This window comes from Phoca vitulina, unplaced genomic scaffold (assembly GCF_004348235.1).
Source record: "Phoca vitulina isolate PV1807 unplaced genomic scaffold, GSC_HSeal_1.0 scaffold44, whole genome shotgun sequence".
NCBI lineage: Eukaryota > Metazoa > Chordata > Mammalia > Carnivora > Phocidae > Phoca > Phoca vitulina.
The window spans coordinates 13,189,687-13,208,150 of NW_022589747.1; the positions used below are offsets into that span (position 1 = coordinate 13,189,687).

Genomic DNA, 18,464 nt, shown 5'->3' on the forward strand with positions numbered 1-18,464 from the left:
ACTCACAGAGACAGATCTAAAATCTGGGGCAGAGCTCCACGAGGTGAGCCAAGTGTCAAGTATTACGGTAGCAGTAGGAGTATACTCCAAAGAGAAACACTTGAGTAGCGGGTATTGAGGCTGTCACAGTGGGAATAAACACAATCACACACAGAGTGAGAGACTAACGAGGAGCCAGCTCCAGCTGTCCGCTTGTTTCGGGGGAAGACATCGCTGTGCGGGATGTCAGTGCAAAGGCCTCGGTCCCCACCATACCTGAAGTCGGCCGTGGCTGCAAAGGATTCCATTTCTGTGATAGAGAAGACACAGAGGAAACCCTCCCCGCTCCGAAAGTAGTTGTCTCTAATTGCGGCATAATCCTCCTGCCCAGCTGTATCCAAGATATCGATCTGCACTTCCTCCCCATCCAGCACTACCTTCTTCCGATAGCTGTCTGCTTTGGTAGGCTCATAGTCCTCCACAAACTGGAAAAGATGAAATACAGATTCACAGGAAGTTGCCAAAACAGTACAGAGAGCTCCCATGCACTCTGCTTCCGTGTTCCCCAGTGGTAAACACAACATTAATTTACATTTTCATTTTAGGTAATTCGGTGGCTTCTACTTTTGCAAAAAGCAAGGGATGAATGATTAAGTTTAGATGGTTTACAGCTTGAAAACTGTGCCTTTTTCTTCCTGCAAAAATGATTATACATCTACTTAATCAAATATATAAAAACACCTTTCAATGTGACTCTAAATATAAATTTTCATGCCAGAATTGTGGAAATAACTTGAAAGTGAGTCAATATTGAGGTAAGCATTGAAAGTTGCTGTGAAATCTTTTCTAAAATGAACCAAGTCAATAAAGTGGCCTATACTACTCAGCAGAACAGCAAATCACGAACTTTGAGATCTCTCTCTAAATGTCTGACTTTTTAAATAATACAATTAAACAACTTTACATTCCCACATCTATCTTCAACTCTGTAAATCTCATCTTGGTATTTTTGATCAGTGTATCATTGTTAGCATGTGTGTATGTAGATACACATACTTTTGCAGGTTTTTTTTTTATTAGTTCCTAAAAATATTTTCATTATCTGATACTTTCTTATTTATTTGCTCATGTCTATATCCCCCTATGAGAATATAACCCCTGGGAGTAGGGACCTTGACTATTCTACTCATCACTGTAGCTCCCAGAGCTTAGAACAGTTCCTGGTACATGGAGGATACTCAATATATAATTATTTAAAAAATGAACACAGTATATTTGTAACTATAAAGGCTACAGAACATTCTGCCATATTTCCATGCTTATTTTTATAAGTATTAAATATTTACGAAGATTTAACAAATACAAATATTCAGATATCACATCAGATACTACTGTGAATATTAATATTGATGAATACTAAGTGAAAGCTTAACCATTCATCAAATGTCAGGTATGTGAATAGTATTACTTTTGACCTCCTCCTTATTGTTAAGAAGGGGCCGGATTTAGTGATTAGTTTGAAAGACTAGCTATTAAAATGAATAGTATGGAAAACAGATTGAACAGATAAATCAGCAAGTTCATTTAAAGAACCATTTCAATCTCTTCTGTTTCCAATTTTTTTTTTTTTTTTTTAAAGATTTTTTATTTATTTATTTGACAGAGAGAGAGACAGCGAGAGAGGGAACACAAGCAGTGGGGAAGTGGGAGAGGGAGAAGCAGGCTTCCCGCCGAGCAGGGAGCCCGATGCGGGGCTCGATCCCAGGACCCTGGGATCACGACCTGAGCCGAAGGCAGACGCCTAACGACTGAGCCACCCAGGTGCCCCTCTTTCCAATTTTTTTGCTATAGTCCCCAGTCAGCGAGACGACTGGCTGGATTTAAGCCATTTGCGCGTGTGACAGAAATGCTGATGAGCAGGCAATTGGGTGGTAAGGGTCTGCAGGATTTGTCGTTAGGAGACCAGGCTTCATGCTCCGTTACTCATTGGCGATCACACTCCTCTTGGACAGGCTGAGAAACCTCTCCGAGGTTCTGTTTTCTCATCTGTAAAATGGGGATACTACCATACCAGGATTGTTATGAGGATTAAGTAAAAAAGAGTAATCATAAAATCTTGCTTCTACTGGAAGGAAGAGTTGAGGATAAATGCTTAAGCTGGATTATCAACTCTTAAATCATTTAGGCTTGGTAAGAGTCTTCTGGGGAAAGAATATATTGCTGTATATGGGCTGAGACCTTAACTCTGGGGCAGTAAAGTCTGATATAAATACAGGCACACAAATCTATAGCCTTCTCGTAATTATGTTTTAGGGACACAGCCTTTACCTGTCTAATGGTGAGTGTAGCGCCATGCCAAATACAACGGATTTTTTCACTATTTTTAAATTATTTTATTTTTTTATTATTATTATTATCACAGGACACTTTATTATGTCAACTTCAAGTCTCAATTAGGTACTGTATCTACCGGATCTATTAATTCAAGGTGGGAACCTCCATTAAACACTTAAAACGAAAAAGCCAAAGTTAGATTGCTTTAAGTAGGTACTGTTTCCAGGTTTGTTTTGTTTTTAAAGTATAAAGTTTTTAAGGATCTTAAGTTATTGACTTGTTAAATCAAGATGTGTACAAACATTGGCTCTGAATTTAAAAATGGGAAAAAATGATTACAGTAGCTTTCAATGATTCAGGAATACATCTAAAACAGCACCAAAACGAAGCCACAGAAATCCTCTCTGAAAGCCCAAACTTAGCTATTCATTAAAAATGGGCACTCACCTCATCATACATGAACTGTAGGGTCAAAGCGGACTTGCCCACACCACCACTGCCGACCATGATGACTTTGTGTAGGGCCAAAGAATTCTGACCCTTGGGCTTGTTTGCAGCCATCTTGTGTCACAGAGTTTGCAGCAAAGGAGTAAGAAGAATCTAAAAACGAAGAATGAAAAAATAAGTAATGCCCAGTACATTCTTCTTCAGAATTCCAAGTGTAGGAAAAAGATACGGTGTCCTTGGGCTTCAAGATACTAGTTTTCATTTTCATGAAATCACTGTGGTGATTTTCAACAGATGGCAAATGAAGTATGCTCATTTAGAGGAAGAACCACTTATCAGAGAAGACCATGACAATACAAGTATATGAATCAAGGGCAGGCATTTCTGCTAGAACAGCTCATTTTCAGTAATGAGCTGTGACCCAAAGCAAAAATTTCCCAGTGCAACCACATTCTGACAATAATGGAGTGTTACAGGTATTAGAATATAATCACACAGATTATGAAAACGGGCTAAACAATCACTGTTTTCTTTTTTTTTTTTTTTAAAGATTTTATTTATTTATTTGACAGAGAGAGAAACAGAGAGAGAGGGAACACAAGCAGGGGGAGTGGGAGGGGGAGAAGCAGGCTTCCCACGGAGCAGAGAGCCCGACATGGGGCTCCATCCCCGGACGCTGGGATCATGACCTGAGCCGAAGGCAGACGCTTAACGACTGAGCCACCCAGGCGCCCCACTTTGTTTTCATATTAACCTTTATTGGCAATAATTAAAGAGATGTTTCTTCTAATTCTAGTAAGAAACAACTGACCCGCGCCCCAGCCCCGCAACGAAAAAAGAAAAAAAGAGGTTGCCGACTGAAAGGTTTACTCACTGTCAGTTTATAAATGAAGAAATCTCATCCCGGTAACTTGGCAGCAGAATTATAGATAGAATCCAATACTGTATATCACACCTCCCAAGGGGCATCATGGAGTAGATGGCCGATCTAACTTAAATGGCTGGATGCAGTGTGCCCTCACTCTATTCAGAGCACGCACTTGTGTACTACTTGTATGTGCTCAGGGTGGGAAGACCAGGTTCCTCCAGAAGCTGGAGCGCTGCTCCACACTATGGCACCCAGTACCTGGCCTTAGAAAAAGAGGCCATGAGGTCACAACCAGCAGCATGTGGAGCCCAAGCTAGAAGCCTTTTGTTATTCGAGGTTCAAGGGGCTGGCAGCAGCCTTCCTTCTCAGCATCCTCTGACTGGTTCTGGTCCCGTATGGCTTTCCCAAATTGCAGCTCACAGGACCACACCTCCTCCTGCCTACCTCCCCGTTCCGTCTCCCAGCTAGGCTGCATCAGCCCCCCACTGGCCTCCTTCAGTTCTGCAGGTACTCTTCGGTGCCTCTTGGCCCTCACCATGCAGTAGCCTGCGTCTGGCATACTTATATTCTATTTGGCTAAGACTTCTCAGTTTTGGGGTCTCAGCCTTACCTGAAACTCTCAACCTCAATTAGTTAGGCTCTCCCCTGCCCTGTGCTCTCATGCAACATCTGATGATACTTTCCCTCATAACCATTATTACAGGTTGAAACTGCTTGAATGTGTTAGTTGCTTCTTCCGGGTCTTCTTCCCTAATACACCAGAAACAACTCGAGTGCAGGGAGCCATGCCTACTTGCTTTACTTTATGCTCAACGTGACTAACATGGCTCGGCGAAATCAGCCATTCAGTACAAACATCCTGTTCTCAGTCTGACAGCCTTGGGGAGTGATTTAGACTGTACTGGTATAAAGCCATTGCTACTAGAGATCCGATCACAAGTCTGGGCAAGGACAGTCCACTGTGGGTCTGTGCCTCACACACTGGCTTACAGGCACTCAAGAGCTGGGCAATTCTCAGGCTGCGCCCAGAGATCACACCCATATGACTATTTGCCCAAACAGAAAAGTCTTTTTTTTGGGCGCCTGGGTGGCTCAGTTGGTTAAGCGACTGCCTTCGGCTCAGGTCATGATCCTGGAGTCCCGGGATCGAGTCCCGCATCGGGCTCCCTGCTCAGCGGGGGGTCTGCTTCTCCCTCTGACCCTCTTCCCGCTCGTGCTCTCTGTCTCTCATTCTCTCTCTCTCAAATAAATAAAATCTTTAAAAAAAAAAAAAAAAAAAGAAAAGTCTTTTTTTTTTTAACAGATTTATTTATTTATTGTACAGAGAAAGAGGGAGAGAGAGCGCGTATGTGTGAGATGGGGAAGGGGCAGAAGGAGAGAATCTTCAAGCAGACACCCTGCTGAGCACAGAGCCCCACAAGGGGCTCGACCTCAGAACCCATGAGGTCATGACCTGAGCTGAAACCAAGAGTCCCACACTTAACCCACTGAGCCACCCAGGCGCCCCCTCAAACAGAAAAGTCTTAAGGAAAAAAAACACAACCACCCATAATCTTACTATCCATTTAACAGCATGAACATGTTATACTTTGAGGGTCCTTTCAATCTGTACGGAGCATAACCTGAGCTGACGCTAGCTATGCCACTGCTGGCCCCGTTCTTATCGTGCATCACAATCATTTTAGCAGAAGCAGCCTGCACTGTGAAGCAGCCGGTAAGGAATCTGTACTTGGAGGCCAGCAATTTGATCAACTCAACCACAAGAATTGAGTCCCTCCTTTTTCCTGGGACCAATCATTAGATTATGAATGACTATCACTGCTCAGAAATAGTGAAAAATAACAGCATTATTTCAGATAAGGAACTAAAAGCCTGAAGTCTTCCCAGCCTAAGCAGTTTATGGAACATGATGTTGCTGGTGTCCCTACGTGAATCAGGAAATGACTTCTCACCATTATGATCCTTACTTGCTGGTAGCTGTAATCACTTCATGACTTCATGTAACTACTGTCTTATTTTTAAAACAGTAAGTATACTCTAAGAGCTGTGTGTGTGTGTGTTTTGAAAGCAAAACATTTAGCAGCAATAGCAACTGGGTTAGAACACTTTTCTTTCCAGAACAATTTAAAATACTGTTTAAGGGGCACCTGGGTGGCTCAGATGGTTAAGCATCTGCCTTCTGCTCAGGTCATGATCTCCAGGTCCTGGGATCGAGCCCCACATCGGACTCCCAGCTCAGCCAGGAGTCTGCTTCTCCCTCTCCTTCTGCCTCTCCCCCGCTTGTGCTTTCTCTGTCTCTCTCCCTCTCAAATGAATAAATAAAATCTTTAAAAAAAAAAAAAAATACTGTTTAAATATTTGTAATATATAATTCAAAATTTACATATTTATTTCATATACATATTTAAATATATAAGGTATTTAAATATTGTAAAATATTGTGATTTAGATATAAAAAAGGCAGATTCCCAAAGATATTTTTCCAAAGTGCAATCGGTCCCTAATAACTATGAGCTGCATATCCCATACGTTCAAGAGGCTATGTAGGACAAGAAGCTTCCGCCGAGGAGACACTCCTCTCTTCCCAGTTCAAAAACTTGGCATTTAGCTCCCAATTCCTAGTCTAGATGTTGTTTTGATGGTAAATAAGCCGAAGCCCCTTCTTACCTAGAACTTAAAACAAACACATACATAAATAAGAAAATTCCATAGCGCTGAGTTCAATAAAGAAGATGAAGGGCATGGGGCTGAAGAGTAGGGGGACAGGCTAGTTTAACCAGGATGGTCAAGGATGACTCCTTTGAAGAGGTAGCATTTGAGCTGAGACCTGAATTTTATGAGAGAACCAGGCAGCTCTGAGGGAAGCGCATTCCAGACGAATGGCAAGTGCAAAGACCTAAAATGGGAGAGTCTGGCATGTTTTAGGGACCAAGCCGAAGTCCTGAGTGGATGGAGCCTTCGGAGCAACAGTGGGGAGAGTAACAGGAGGTGAGACTGAGAGGTAGAAGAGGCCAACTGACAAAAAGCCTTGCAGGCCATGGAAAGGTGTCAGAGTTTAATTTTAATTGTAAGGGAAGCTCCTGGAGAGTTTTTAAGCAAGATAGTGACATAATTGCACTTATACCTTTAAGAAGATTAGCCTGGCTGGTGTGTGGAGAGTGGCTGGGAGAGGTGCAGGAGCGGAGGGCCCAGGAGGCTGTCTCACAGTCCACTTAAGAGAGGGCAGATGCTTGGCCTACGGCAGCTGCAGCCCAAATGGTGATACTACTAGGCCCCCATAACTAGTACTTGCATAACTATCAATACTATCTATACTGGGGACAACACCGACAAACCTTTACTGAGCACTCACCAGTGCCAGGCACTGCTCAGAGCACCTTACACATACCAATTCAGTTGGGTACCACACGTTATGAATGAACAGTCCTGTGAGAAGTACTATCTTAATTTCATTTGAAAGCTGAGGATCACAGAAGTTGACTCGCTCAAGGCCGAGTCAGGACTCAAACTGAGGCAGCCTGGCTCTCCCAACTGCTATGCTACCTGGCGTACTTCTGGAGAAACAGCTGACGTGGGGGAGATGGCAGGGGGGCGGGGGGAACAAGAGTATCTTCTAAAAGTACTGGATGTGTGGTGGTGCCACCACCGAACATGGAAAAAGACAGGAAGGAATAGGTCTGCGAAAGAAATCCTAAGCTCTGCTCCAGCTGGGAATTGAAAAGGAAACTGGACGTTCTAGTCTGGAATTCAGGAGTGAGGGTAGAGATGGACACAAGATTTGAAGGTTAGTTTACATATGTATTTAAAGATTTTATTTATTTATTTATTTATTTATTTATTTATTTATTTATCTGAGAGAGAAAGCACGCACACGCATGTGGGGGAGGCAGAGGGAGAGGCAGAATCTCAAGCAGACTCCCCAGTGAGTGCCAGCCTGACGTGGGGCTTGATCTCACCACCCTGAGATCATGACCTGAGCTGAAACCAAGAGTCGGACGCTTAACCAACTGAGCCACCCAGGTGTACCAGTTTACAGATGTATTTAAAGTCACAAATCTGAATGAAGTCACTTGGGGATAAGATGAAGACAGACAGGAAAAGGCAGCAGAGGAGAGATTCCTAAGACAACCCAGCAGTCTCATTCAGAAGTGGCCACTCAGGAGAAAATCCAGTGACTGTATAGTCAGAAGGTGGTTAAATGTCAAATCTGCTGGGAGACTGAGCTGAGATATGACGAGATAAGAGATTTACCGTAAGATATATAAGATAGATAAGATAAGAGATTACCAGATTTGGCAAGATGGAGGTTGCTAATGACCTTGGGAAGAGTCATTTCACCAATGTGGTAGGAACCACAGCCCGGATGGAGTTGGTTGAAGAGAAAACAAGAGGTACAGAAGTGCACTTTTACTCTGAAGATGAAGAAATGAGGCCATAGATGGACAAATTTATTGTTTGGTTGCTTTTAAAACATTATTAATGGATGTTCATATGACAATCATCTAAAAGAGGCAGAAACACATTACCAAGTGAAAGGATAAAAACCAGATGGTCATCTCAATAGATGCAGGAAAAAACATTTGACAAAGTACAATATCCATTCATGATAAAAATTTTCAACAAAGTAGGTTTAGAGGGAACATATGTCAACATAATAAAGGCCACATGAAAAACCCACGGCTAACATCATATTCAATGGTGAAAAACTGAGAGCTTTTCCTCTAAGATCAAGGATGTCCACTCACCACTTTTATTCAACATAGTACTAGAAATCCTAGCCACAACAATCAGACAAGAAAAAAGGCACCCAAATTAGTAAGGAAGAAGTAAAACTTTCACTATTTGCAGATGACATGATGCGATATAGAGAAAATCCTGCAGACCAACAAAAAACTACTAGAACTGATAAATGAATTTAGTAAAGGTGCAGGATACAAAATTAATATACAGAAATGTGTTGCATTTCTTTTTTTTTTTTTTTTTTTTTAAAGATTTTATTTATTTGACAGAGAGAGAGAGAGACAGCTAGAGAGGGAACACAAGCAGGGGGAGTAGGAAAGGGAGAAGCAGGCTTCCCGCCGAGCAGGGAGCCTGATGTGGGCCTCGATCCCAGGACCCTGGGATCATGACCTGAGCCGAAGGCAGACGCTTAACGACTGAGCCACCCAGGCGCCCATGTGTTGCATTTCTATACACTAATGCTGAAGTAGCAGAAAGAAAAATTAAGAGAACAATCCCATTTACAATTGCACCAAGAACAAACAAATATCTAGGAATAAACTTAACCAAAGAGGTGAAAGACCTGTACTCTGAAAACTATGAAACACTGATGAGAGAAATTGAAGATGACACAAATGGAAAGATATTCCATGCTTATGGACTGGAAGAGCCAATATTATTAAAATGTCCATACTACCCAAAGCAATTTACAGATTTAATACCATCTCTATAAAAATACCAACATTTTTCACAGAAGTAGAACAAATAATACTAAAATTTGCATGGAACCACAAAAAACCCTGAGTAGCCAGAGGAGTCTTGAGAAAGAACAAAGCTGGATATTTCAAGATTTACTACAAAGGTGTAGTAATCAAAACAGTATGGCACAAAAACAGACAGACAGATGGAACAGAATAGACAGTTCAGAAATAAACCCATGATTATATGGTCAATTAATCTTCAACAAAGGAGGCAAGAATACGGAAAGGGGAAAAGACAGTCTCTTCAACAAATAGTGCTGGGAAAGCTGGAGAGCTACATGCAAAAGAATGAAACTGGACCACTTTCTTACACCATACATAAAAATAAACTCAAAATGGGGAAAAAAAAAAAAAACACTCAAAATGGATTAAAGACCTAAATGTGAGACCTGAAACTATAAAACTCCTAGAAGAAAACAGGCAGTCATCTCTTTCATATCATCTGTAGAAACATTTTTCTAGATGTGTTTCCTCAGGAAAGGGAAACATGGGCAAAAGTAAACTACTGGGATTTGACCTAAATAAAAAGCTTTTGCACAGTAAAAGAAACCAACAAAACAAAATGCAACCTACTGAATGAGAGAAGATATTTGCAAATGATATATCTAATAAGGGGTTAGGAACCAAAACATACAAAGAAGTTATACAACTTAATGCCAAAAAAAATCAAACAATCTGATTAAAAAATGGGCAGAGGACTCGAACAGACATTTTTCCAAAGACGTATAGACAAAGTCGTCAATTGACACATGAAAAGATGCTCATCATCACTAGTTATCAAGGAAACGCAAATCAAAACCACACTGAGGTATCACCTCACACCTGTCAGAATGGCCAAAAGCAAAAACATAAGAAACAAGTATTGGAGAGGATGTGGAGAAAAAGGCACCCTCATTGCATTGTTGGTAAGAATGCAAATTGGCATAGCCACTGTGGAAAACAGCATGGAGGTTCCTCAAAAAATTAAAAATAGAATGACCATATTATCCAGTAATTCCACTAATTGGGAATTTACCCAAAGAGAAGGAAAACACTAATTCAAAAAGATATGCACCCCATGTTTATTGCAGCATTATATATAATAAGCAACATATGAGAGCAAGCCAAGTGTTCACTGACAGATGAATGGATAAAGCAGATGTGCTAAATTGTGTATACAATGGAATATTATTCAGCCATGAAAACAATGAGATCTTGCCATTTGCAACAACACGAAAACACCTAGAGGGTATAATGCTAAGTGAAATAAATCAGTAGGAGAAAGACAAATACCATATAATTTCTCTCATACATGGAATTTAGGAAACAAAAGAGACAAAGAAAAAGAGACAAACAAAAACTCAGATTCTTAAATACAGAGAACAAACTGGTAGCTGCCCAAGGGGAGGTGGGTAGAGGGATGGGTGAATAAACAGAGGGGATTAAGAGTGCACTTACCGAGGCACCTGGGTGGCTCAGTCGGTTAAGCGTCTGACTCTTGATTTTGGCTCAGGTCATAATCTCAGGGTCATGAGATCGAGCCCCGTGTCCAGCTCCGTGCTGGGCGTGGAGCCTGCTTAAGATTCTCTCCCTCTCCCTCTGCCCCTCACCACCAGCCCCCCATACTCTCTCTTAAAAAAAAATGAGTGCACTTATTGTGATGAGCACTGAGTAAAGTATAGAATTGCTGAACCATTATACTGTACACCTGAAACTAACATAACACTATATGTTAATTATACTTCAAAAATAAGTAAATAAAAGAGAAATTAATGATGTAGAAGAGAGGGTGCTTCCAGGGGCAAAGTACCTCTAATAGTGGGCCAGAGGAATGGAGAAGGGTCACGCAGGAGGAGGGCCATCTCTTCCTTTTTAACAGGAGGGGAGGTAAAGCGAAGAACAGGGGTATAGGCGAAGGTTGCAGACAGATTTGATCATTTCTTTATTTAACTGCATCTATATTTCCTCAATGAAATATGATCACACAGCAATTCACTGAGGGAGTTGTAATTCAAAAGCAAAGCCTGTCTAGAAAGATCAATGGAACAGAATATACAGCAATAGATCTGAATACATACTATAGTTTAGTGCGTAATAAAGGTGGCATTTCAAATGGAGGGGGGAAGGGGAGCATGGAGGATAATTCAATAAACGGTATGGGGACAACTGGTGAGCCATCTGGAAAAAAATAAAGTTGGATCCATTCTCCTCACACCAATATAAACTGTAAGTGGATCAAAGATTTAGATGATAAAATCACAACAGCACCGGGGCGCCTGGGTGGCTCCGTTGGTTAAGCGTCCGACTCTTGATTTCGGCTCAAGTCACAATCTCAGGGTTGTGCGGTGGGCTCCTCCCTTAACAGGGTGTCTGCTTGAGATTCTCTCTCCCTCTGCCCCTCCCCCGCTCGTGCACGCGCGCTCTCTCTCTCTCTCTCTCTGATAAATAAATAAATCTTAAAAAAAAAAATATCACAAAAGCACCTGGGCGGGGGGGTGGGGGCGGGGAGAACCCTGAAAGAACTGTTTGATAATCTCAGAATGGGAAAGGCATGAATTACTGCAGAGCACTCATCATTAAATAACTGACAAATTTTACTACTCAAAACAATTTCTACATGACAAAATCTTCTACAAGCGAAGTAAAAAGATAAAGATAAAACTGAGGAAAATATTTGCAATTCATTTCAAAGAGATAATTTCCCTATATAAAACGTTACTATAAATAAGATCAACAACTATAGGAAAATGGGCAAAAGATATGAATAGTCACAGGAAAGGAAATATAAATGGCTCTAACATGCTCAACTTTGCTGATAAGAGAAATACTAATAAAATTACATTGGGACACCACTGTTTTGCCCAACGGGTTGATAACAGTATGTTTGCAAAGGTCAGCAAATGATAGCCCCTTGGCCTGCTTTTTGGATGGCCCGTGAGCTAACAATGGTTTTGTTTTTGAAGGACTGTAAACAAACCAAACCAAATCAAACCAAGAATATACAACAGAGAATGTATGTGGCCCACAAGTCTAAAATGTTTACTTCTGGCCCTTTACAGACAGTTTATCTATCCCTGGTGTAAAGAAACGGGCACATTCATTCGCTGCAGTGGGAGTGTAAGCTGGATACAGGGAATAACCCCAACCACAAAACACAAGGATGCTCTTTACCCAGTGATATGGAGGGAGCTCCAACATATTGTTAAAGTGTAAAAAACAAGATTTAGAACAATGTACCTCGTATGCTATGAACCGCATACACAGATGAGGAAGATTCTTATTTAGGAATTTACTTGTTTATTGTATCTGGAACAATATAAAATAATGGTAACACAGGGTTGCCAGTGAGGATGGAAATGAGGTCACTGGTGGATAGAAGTGGGACAACGGCTTTTCACTGCATACCATTTTTTTGCATTCTGAATTTTGTATCATGTGTATATACAACTTGTTTTAAATAAAGAATTAAAATTAGTCATAAAATTAACAATATAAGCTTGTTTATTTCTTGCATCCACCTGGCAAAAGTGCAATTAACTACCTTGTTGGAACTTTCATCCAAACTAGGAATTGAAGGACTGAATCTACATTTTAATTAAAATATGACATCTCCATGTGTGTGCAGGGGTTTCCCCCCTCAACTTACGAGATAGGGATTCTTGAATTTCAAATGGTTTGGTTTATTTGGTTTCTCAATTATCTTCTACCTTTTACTGTTCAATTTTTTAAAAGTGATGTCCTAGAATAATACTATAGAACCTGTTTGGTTATGGGTGGGCTTCAAGTTTTCGATCTTACTGTTTTTCTCTGCTTCATTCAGAAACTAGACACCTATAACCATGCTCAAAATATTCATGTAAAATACGAATTCCCTGATTTTCCCTCCCTCTCTGCCTTCCTTCTTTCCCTCCCTCCACCCACAAAGGCACTGTGAACTCCACAGGCCGAGGCCTTGCCACTGAGCTTTAGTGGACAGGTAGCCGCACGGTATGAGTTTCCTGTGGTTGCTGTAACAAATCACCACAAACCTATAGAGGCTTCAAATAATACACATTTATTGTCTTAACACTTCTGATTGCCAGAAATCCAAAATGAGTCTTAAGGCTCAATCAAGGTGTCAGCTGTGCAGATTCCTTTTGGATGCTCCAGGGGAGAATCTGTTCCTTGCTTTTTCCAGTTTTTAGAGACTGGCTTCCCTTGGCCCTAAACAGTCTTAAATCCCTTTGCAAAAAGATTTAAATTCTGTAGCTGCATCACTGCAATCTCTGCTTCTGTGGTCACTCTACCGTAGTCAACCCCCCTTCTATCTCCCTCTTAAAAAGGACACTTATGATTACATTTAAGGCCCACCCAGATTGTCCAGAATAAGTATCCCATCTTAAGATCCTTAACTTAATCACACCTGTAAGGTCCCTTTTGCCACAGAAAGTAACATTCACAGATTCCAGGGATTAGGTCATGGATATTGTGGGCCATTACTCAGCCTAGCACGTACAGAAAGGGCAAGGTGCTTCAGACTACAAATCTTCAATCCAAATTCTAAATTCTCTATTTTAAACTTTAAGAAACTTTCTAACAAACGATCCATCTAGTTCTCCAATACTGAATGAGGAATACTCTTACCAAGTAAGGTATCAAACAGTCCCTGCCCACCAAAACCAAAAATCCCAACAATCTTCCTATTTCCAGAGTTCATTATTGTCTTTAGACTTTCCTAATAAAGGCACTATTAGGCTTTAGTCTAACAAAAATATTAGCTGTAAAAGTTCTTAACAAGAGATTCCTTGTACTAAAGAAATTATATGAAGCATTCACCTTCCCTCCAATTTCAATAGTGCATTAAAGGTTTATGATCACTCAAGTTCAGTTCCTATCAAACCGTTACTAATCACAAGTAGGTAGAAGCCAAATTAGTGACTTTTTCTCAAAATGTAAGGTATTTCATGCAAACTCACCCATGACACTCACTATCTGCATTAAGAATATCTGCTCAGTAAAAAACCCCAGGAATTTAGTATAAAATTAACAATTTTAGAAGAGTTAGAGTATACTTGACCAAGGAAATAAGACACACTATTCTTTCTTGAAAGGGATTTAAGACTAATAAGGTTTATTACCAGGCACAAATAATATCACTGGTATAATTTTCCAGCCATTTAAAGAACAGGTATTATCAATACTATTTACTGTTCCAGAAAAAGCTTCCAAATCCTCCTCAGAGAACTAGCTTAACATCGATGAAATCCTAACAAAGAGAGACTAGAGGAAATGTAGATTAACTGACCTATCATGTGAATACAGTGTAAACACTTGAAATAAAAAAATGTTACCATATAGAATCCAGCACATTAGAAGAATAAACCAAAGTGACCAAGTGGGATTCAACCACATATTGCAAGAACAGCTTTATATTTTAGGAAGTCAATATAATTCCTCATATTAATAGATGAAAATAATATTAGTATCTTCATAAGATCTGGAATATTTGATAAAACTCAAAAGTCCACTACTAATAAAAACCCTTAACAAAGTAGAAATTTATTGGTACTCACACAATACAGAAACTGGCGACCTTAAAACCAAAACCCTAAAAATCTCATCATGCTTCATGATAAAATAAAAGCACTTCCATAATGTTTTTGTCAGGAGTAAGGTAAGAATGCCCACTATCATCACTCCTTTTAGCATTGTTCTGGAAGTAGCATCTGATGGCATCAGAAAGAGAAATAAGGAGCAAATGATCATTATTAACTGAACATGATTTCATACTTAGGCCAAAGGAATCAATTGAAAAATTGCTATTATAAGAGATTTCAAAGGATAAATGGTTCTGTTAACAAATATGTTATATAAAAAATAAATTTCTTTTCAAATAACCAGTTAGAACGTATAATGGAAGAAGGGGCAAAGCAATTAAATGGGGGCAATGACAATCTTCAACAAATGGTCCTGGAACAACTTATAAACCTTGGGAGAAAAGAACCTCTATGCATTTCTCACACTGTATCAAAAAATTAATTTGATATGTATGATAGACTCAAATGTAAAGCGAACATATGAAGTTTTCAGAAAACAGGAAAATACCTTTGAGACCCTGAGGGAGAAGAAGATTTCTTCTTAGAGAGGACACAAAATATATGAAGTACAAAAGAAAAAACTGAAAAACTGGACTATCAAAACTAAAATCCTCTGCTCATCAGAAGAGGTTGTTAAGAAAATTAAATGGTAAGCCACAGGCTGGGAGAAAATACTCGCAACTTATTATGTCTGTCAAAGGACTTGCATCCTGAATATATAAATAACTCCAACAAAGTAATGAAAAAATTATAAGCAACCCAATAAAAACTGGGCATAATACTTGACCTTCATAAACACTTCATAAAAGATATTTTTTTGGCCAAAAAGCTCATTAAAAACAGCTCAACATTAGAGGAAAATTCAAATTAAAGTCACAAGGATATCCTACTTCATGCCCACTAGAATAGCTAAAATTAAAAAGTCAACATTGGATGCAGGCAAGGATGATGAACTATCAGAACTCTTATGCCTTGCTGATGGGAGTATAAAAATGGTATAATCATTTTGAAAAATGGTGATTTCTCAAAAAGCTAAACATATACATACCCTATGACCCAAAGTTCTACTCCTATGCTTTACCCAAGTGATATATGTCCACAAAAAGACTTGTACAAGAATGTTCATAGTTTTGGGGCGCCTGGGTGGCTCAGCCTTTAAGCATCTGCCTTCGGCTCAGGTCATGATCCCAGGGTCCTGGGATCGAGCCCCACATTGGGCTCCCTGCTCCGCGGGAAGCCTGCTTCTTCCTCTCCCTCTCCTCCTGCTTGTGTTCCCTCTCTTGCTGTGTCTCTCTCTGTCAAATAAATAAATAAAATCTAAAAAAAAAAAAAAAAAAGAATGTTCACAGTTTTATTCACAGTAGCCAAAAACTGGAAACAACCAAATGTCTAACAATTTAAAAAAAAAAAAAAATATATATATATATATATATAATGGAAAAAAAGACTGAATTTACAACAGCACTCACAAAGGGTACATAAGACTGACACAAACTGTCTAAGATACACATGAAGACAATTTAATAATGTACTAACTTTATAAAGAGTGATTCAAATAAATGAAGATAGATCCTGTTGTGGGGAAAGAAGATCATATATTGGTAAAGGCACAAAATCCTGTTAATAAAAAAAGACTATTATTTTTTAATATCTAAGAATTTATTTACAATAAAAAAACAAACACCACTGACTCAAAAGACAAAGGACCTGATTTAGGAGTCATCGGATCTACCTCCTAGAATTTTCTTTACCCTTAAATTTGTGAAAATAGTTTCTGATGTTGAAAACTGGCTTTAACTTTTTCTTTAAAGGCAGTTTGGTTTACATACAATAAAATCACCCTTTTAATGAATTTTGATAAATGTATAGAGTCATGTAACCACCACCACAATCAAGATATATAACATTTCCATCCCCCCCAAAAGGTTCCTCTTATCCCTTTGCAGTCAATCTTCCCCCATGACCCCATCCCCTGGCAGCCGCTGATCCAACTTCAGTTCCTACGACCTTTTCCAGAACGTTATATAAATGGACCATATTGTACGTAACCTTTTGTACCTGGTTTCTTTTACTTAGCTATGGCTTTTGAGATACATCCATATTGTTACATGTACCAGGAGTGCATATTATCTTTTTTTAATGTTGGATGGTATTCAGCTGCCTGCAAATAGCACAATTTATTTATCTATTCACATTTATTTGGGTTGTTTCCATTTAAAAGATGTTAAGGATGAAGAAGCTATAAACATTCACATAGAAGTCTTTGTGTGTGTGTGTGTGTGTGTGTGTGTATAAATATATATATTTTTTTCCTACTTCTCTTGGGTAAATACCTAGGAATAGGATTGCTAAACTGCATGGTAAATTTGTGTTTAAATATATTTTCCAAGTGGCTGTACCCTTCTGCATTTCCACTAACATGTACGCGACTTGTAGTTGCTTTCTCTCTGGTACTGTCAGTCTAGTAGACGAGTAGTAGTATTTCACTGTGGTTGTAATTTGCATTTTCCTAATAGCAAGCATATCTTCATGTGGTTGTCTGCCATCTATGTCTTTGGTGTTCAAATCTTTTGCCCGTTTATAAAAATTGGGTTTTTGTTTTTTCAGTTCTTTACATTTTCTGGAACAAAATCCTTTACCAGAAAATATTTTCCCCCAGTCTGTGGCTTATCTTTTCATTTTCATTTTTTTTTTTTTTTAAAGATTTTATTTATAAGACAGAGAGAGACACAGCGAGAGAGGGAACACAAGCAGGGGGAGGGTCAGAGGGAGAAGCAGGCTTCCCGCCGAGCAGGGAGCCCGACGCGGGGCTCGATCCCAGGACCCTGAGATCATGACCTGAGCTGAAGGCAGTCGCTTAACCAACTGAGCTACCGAGGTGCCCCTCTTTTCATTTTCTTTACACATTTTTTGAAGAGGAGCAGCTTTTAATTTTGACAGAGTCCCATTCATCATTTTTTTTGTTTCATACTTTTAGAATTCCAATATATCTTTGACAAATATTAAGTGACAAAGAAACTACTGTTTTGAATATTTATAAACAAAACCTTAGTAATTAGTCGTTATTAAAAAGAGAAGGTGGAAGGAAGTCCAGGTGAAATATAACATTAGTAGTAATTGTCACCCTAAAGTCTCAGGAGGTCTTCCTTCACTTTAAAGGATACAATCAAGCTCTATATGAGCAACATTCAAAGTCGGAAAGTTTTATTTTTGAGGCGCTGTTTTATTTTTAAAATGTAACAACATAATATTTTCCAATTATTCAAGCTGCACTGAATAAGGAGAATACAAAATTATCATAAAGACTGAACTAAGTAAAGTAATACTGTTTTAAAGATACAGTAGCTGGAAACCACTTAAAGATGGCCTAACATTTTCCCTTGTCTGAATAATAAAATTTATTTATATGATATGCCAAACATGTCAGATATCAAAGCACAGACTTAAAATCACAAAGGCTCGAATTACTTTATCTCCATGGGTCTCGGCTTGTTTGGAAAGCCAAGGTTAACATGAATAAAACAGCATATGGAAGATGTCTAATAGAGTAAGTATGCGTAACATAAACATTCATCTTTTTAAGCATCTTTTTAGAAGATCCTACCTTTCTATGCAGCATACATTCTGCCACCAGTCAGGGCAAAATTACTAACAGCAGCACAAAGGTAAAGCCCTTGCCACAGTTAAAACTAACAAAAATTCTCTAGAACAAATGAGGAAGTGAGGGCTGAGACTTAAAAGACAAAGCACTAGCCAACCAGGTAAACGAGTGAGAGATGAAGCCAGAAGAAGTAAAAAGGG

General features: G+C 39.4%; 1 protein-coding gene across 1 annotated transcript in view; it reads right to left on the reverse strand.

Annotated features, from left to right (window-relative positions):
- RALA (RAS like proto-oncogene A) overlaps positions 1 to 18,464 on the reverse strand; it is a 76,179-nt gene that overhangs the window by 12,673 nt on the left and 45,042 nt on the right. Inside the window, exons 2-3 of the mRNA XM_032430471.1 lie at positions 2,761 to 2,913; positions 256 to 464 (exon numbers count right to left, since the gene is read on the reverse strand). Of these exons, the coding sequence (XP_032286362.1) occupies positions 256 to 464; positions 2,761 to 2,874 (323 nt within the window). The 5' untranslated portion in view covers positions 2,875 to 2,913. The remainder of the gene's footprint in view (positions 1 to 255; positions 465 to 2,760; positions 2,914 to 18,464) is intronic.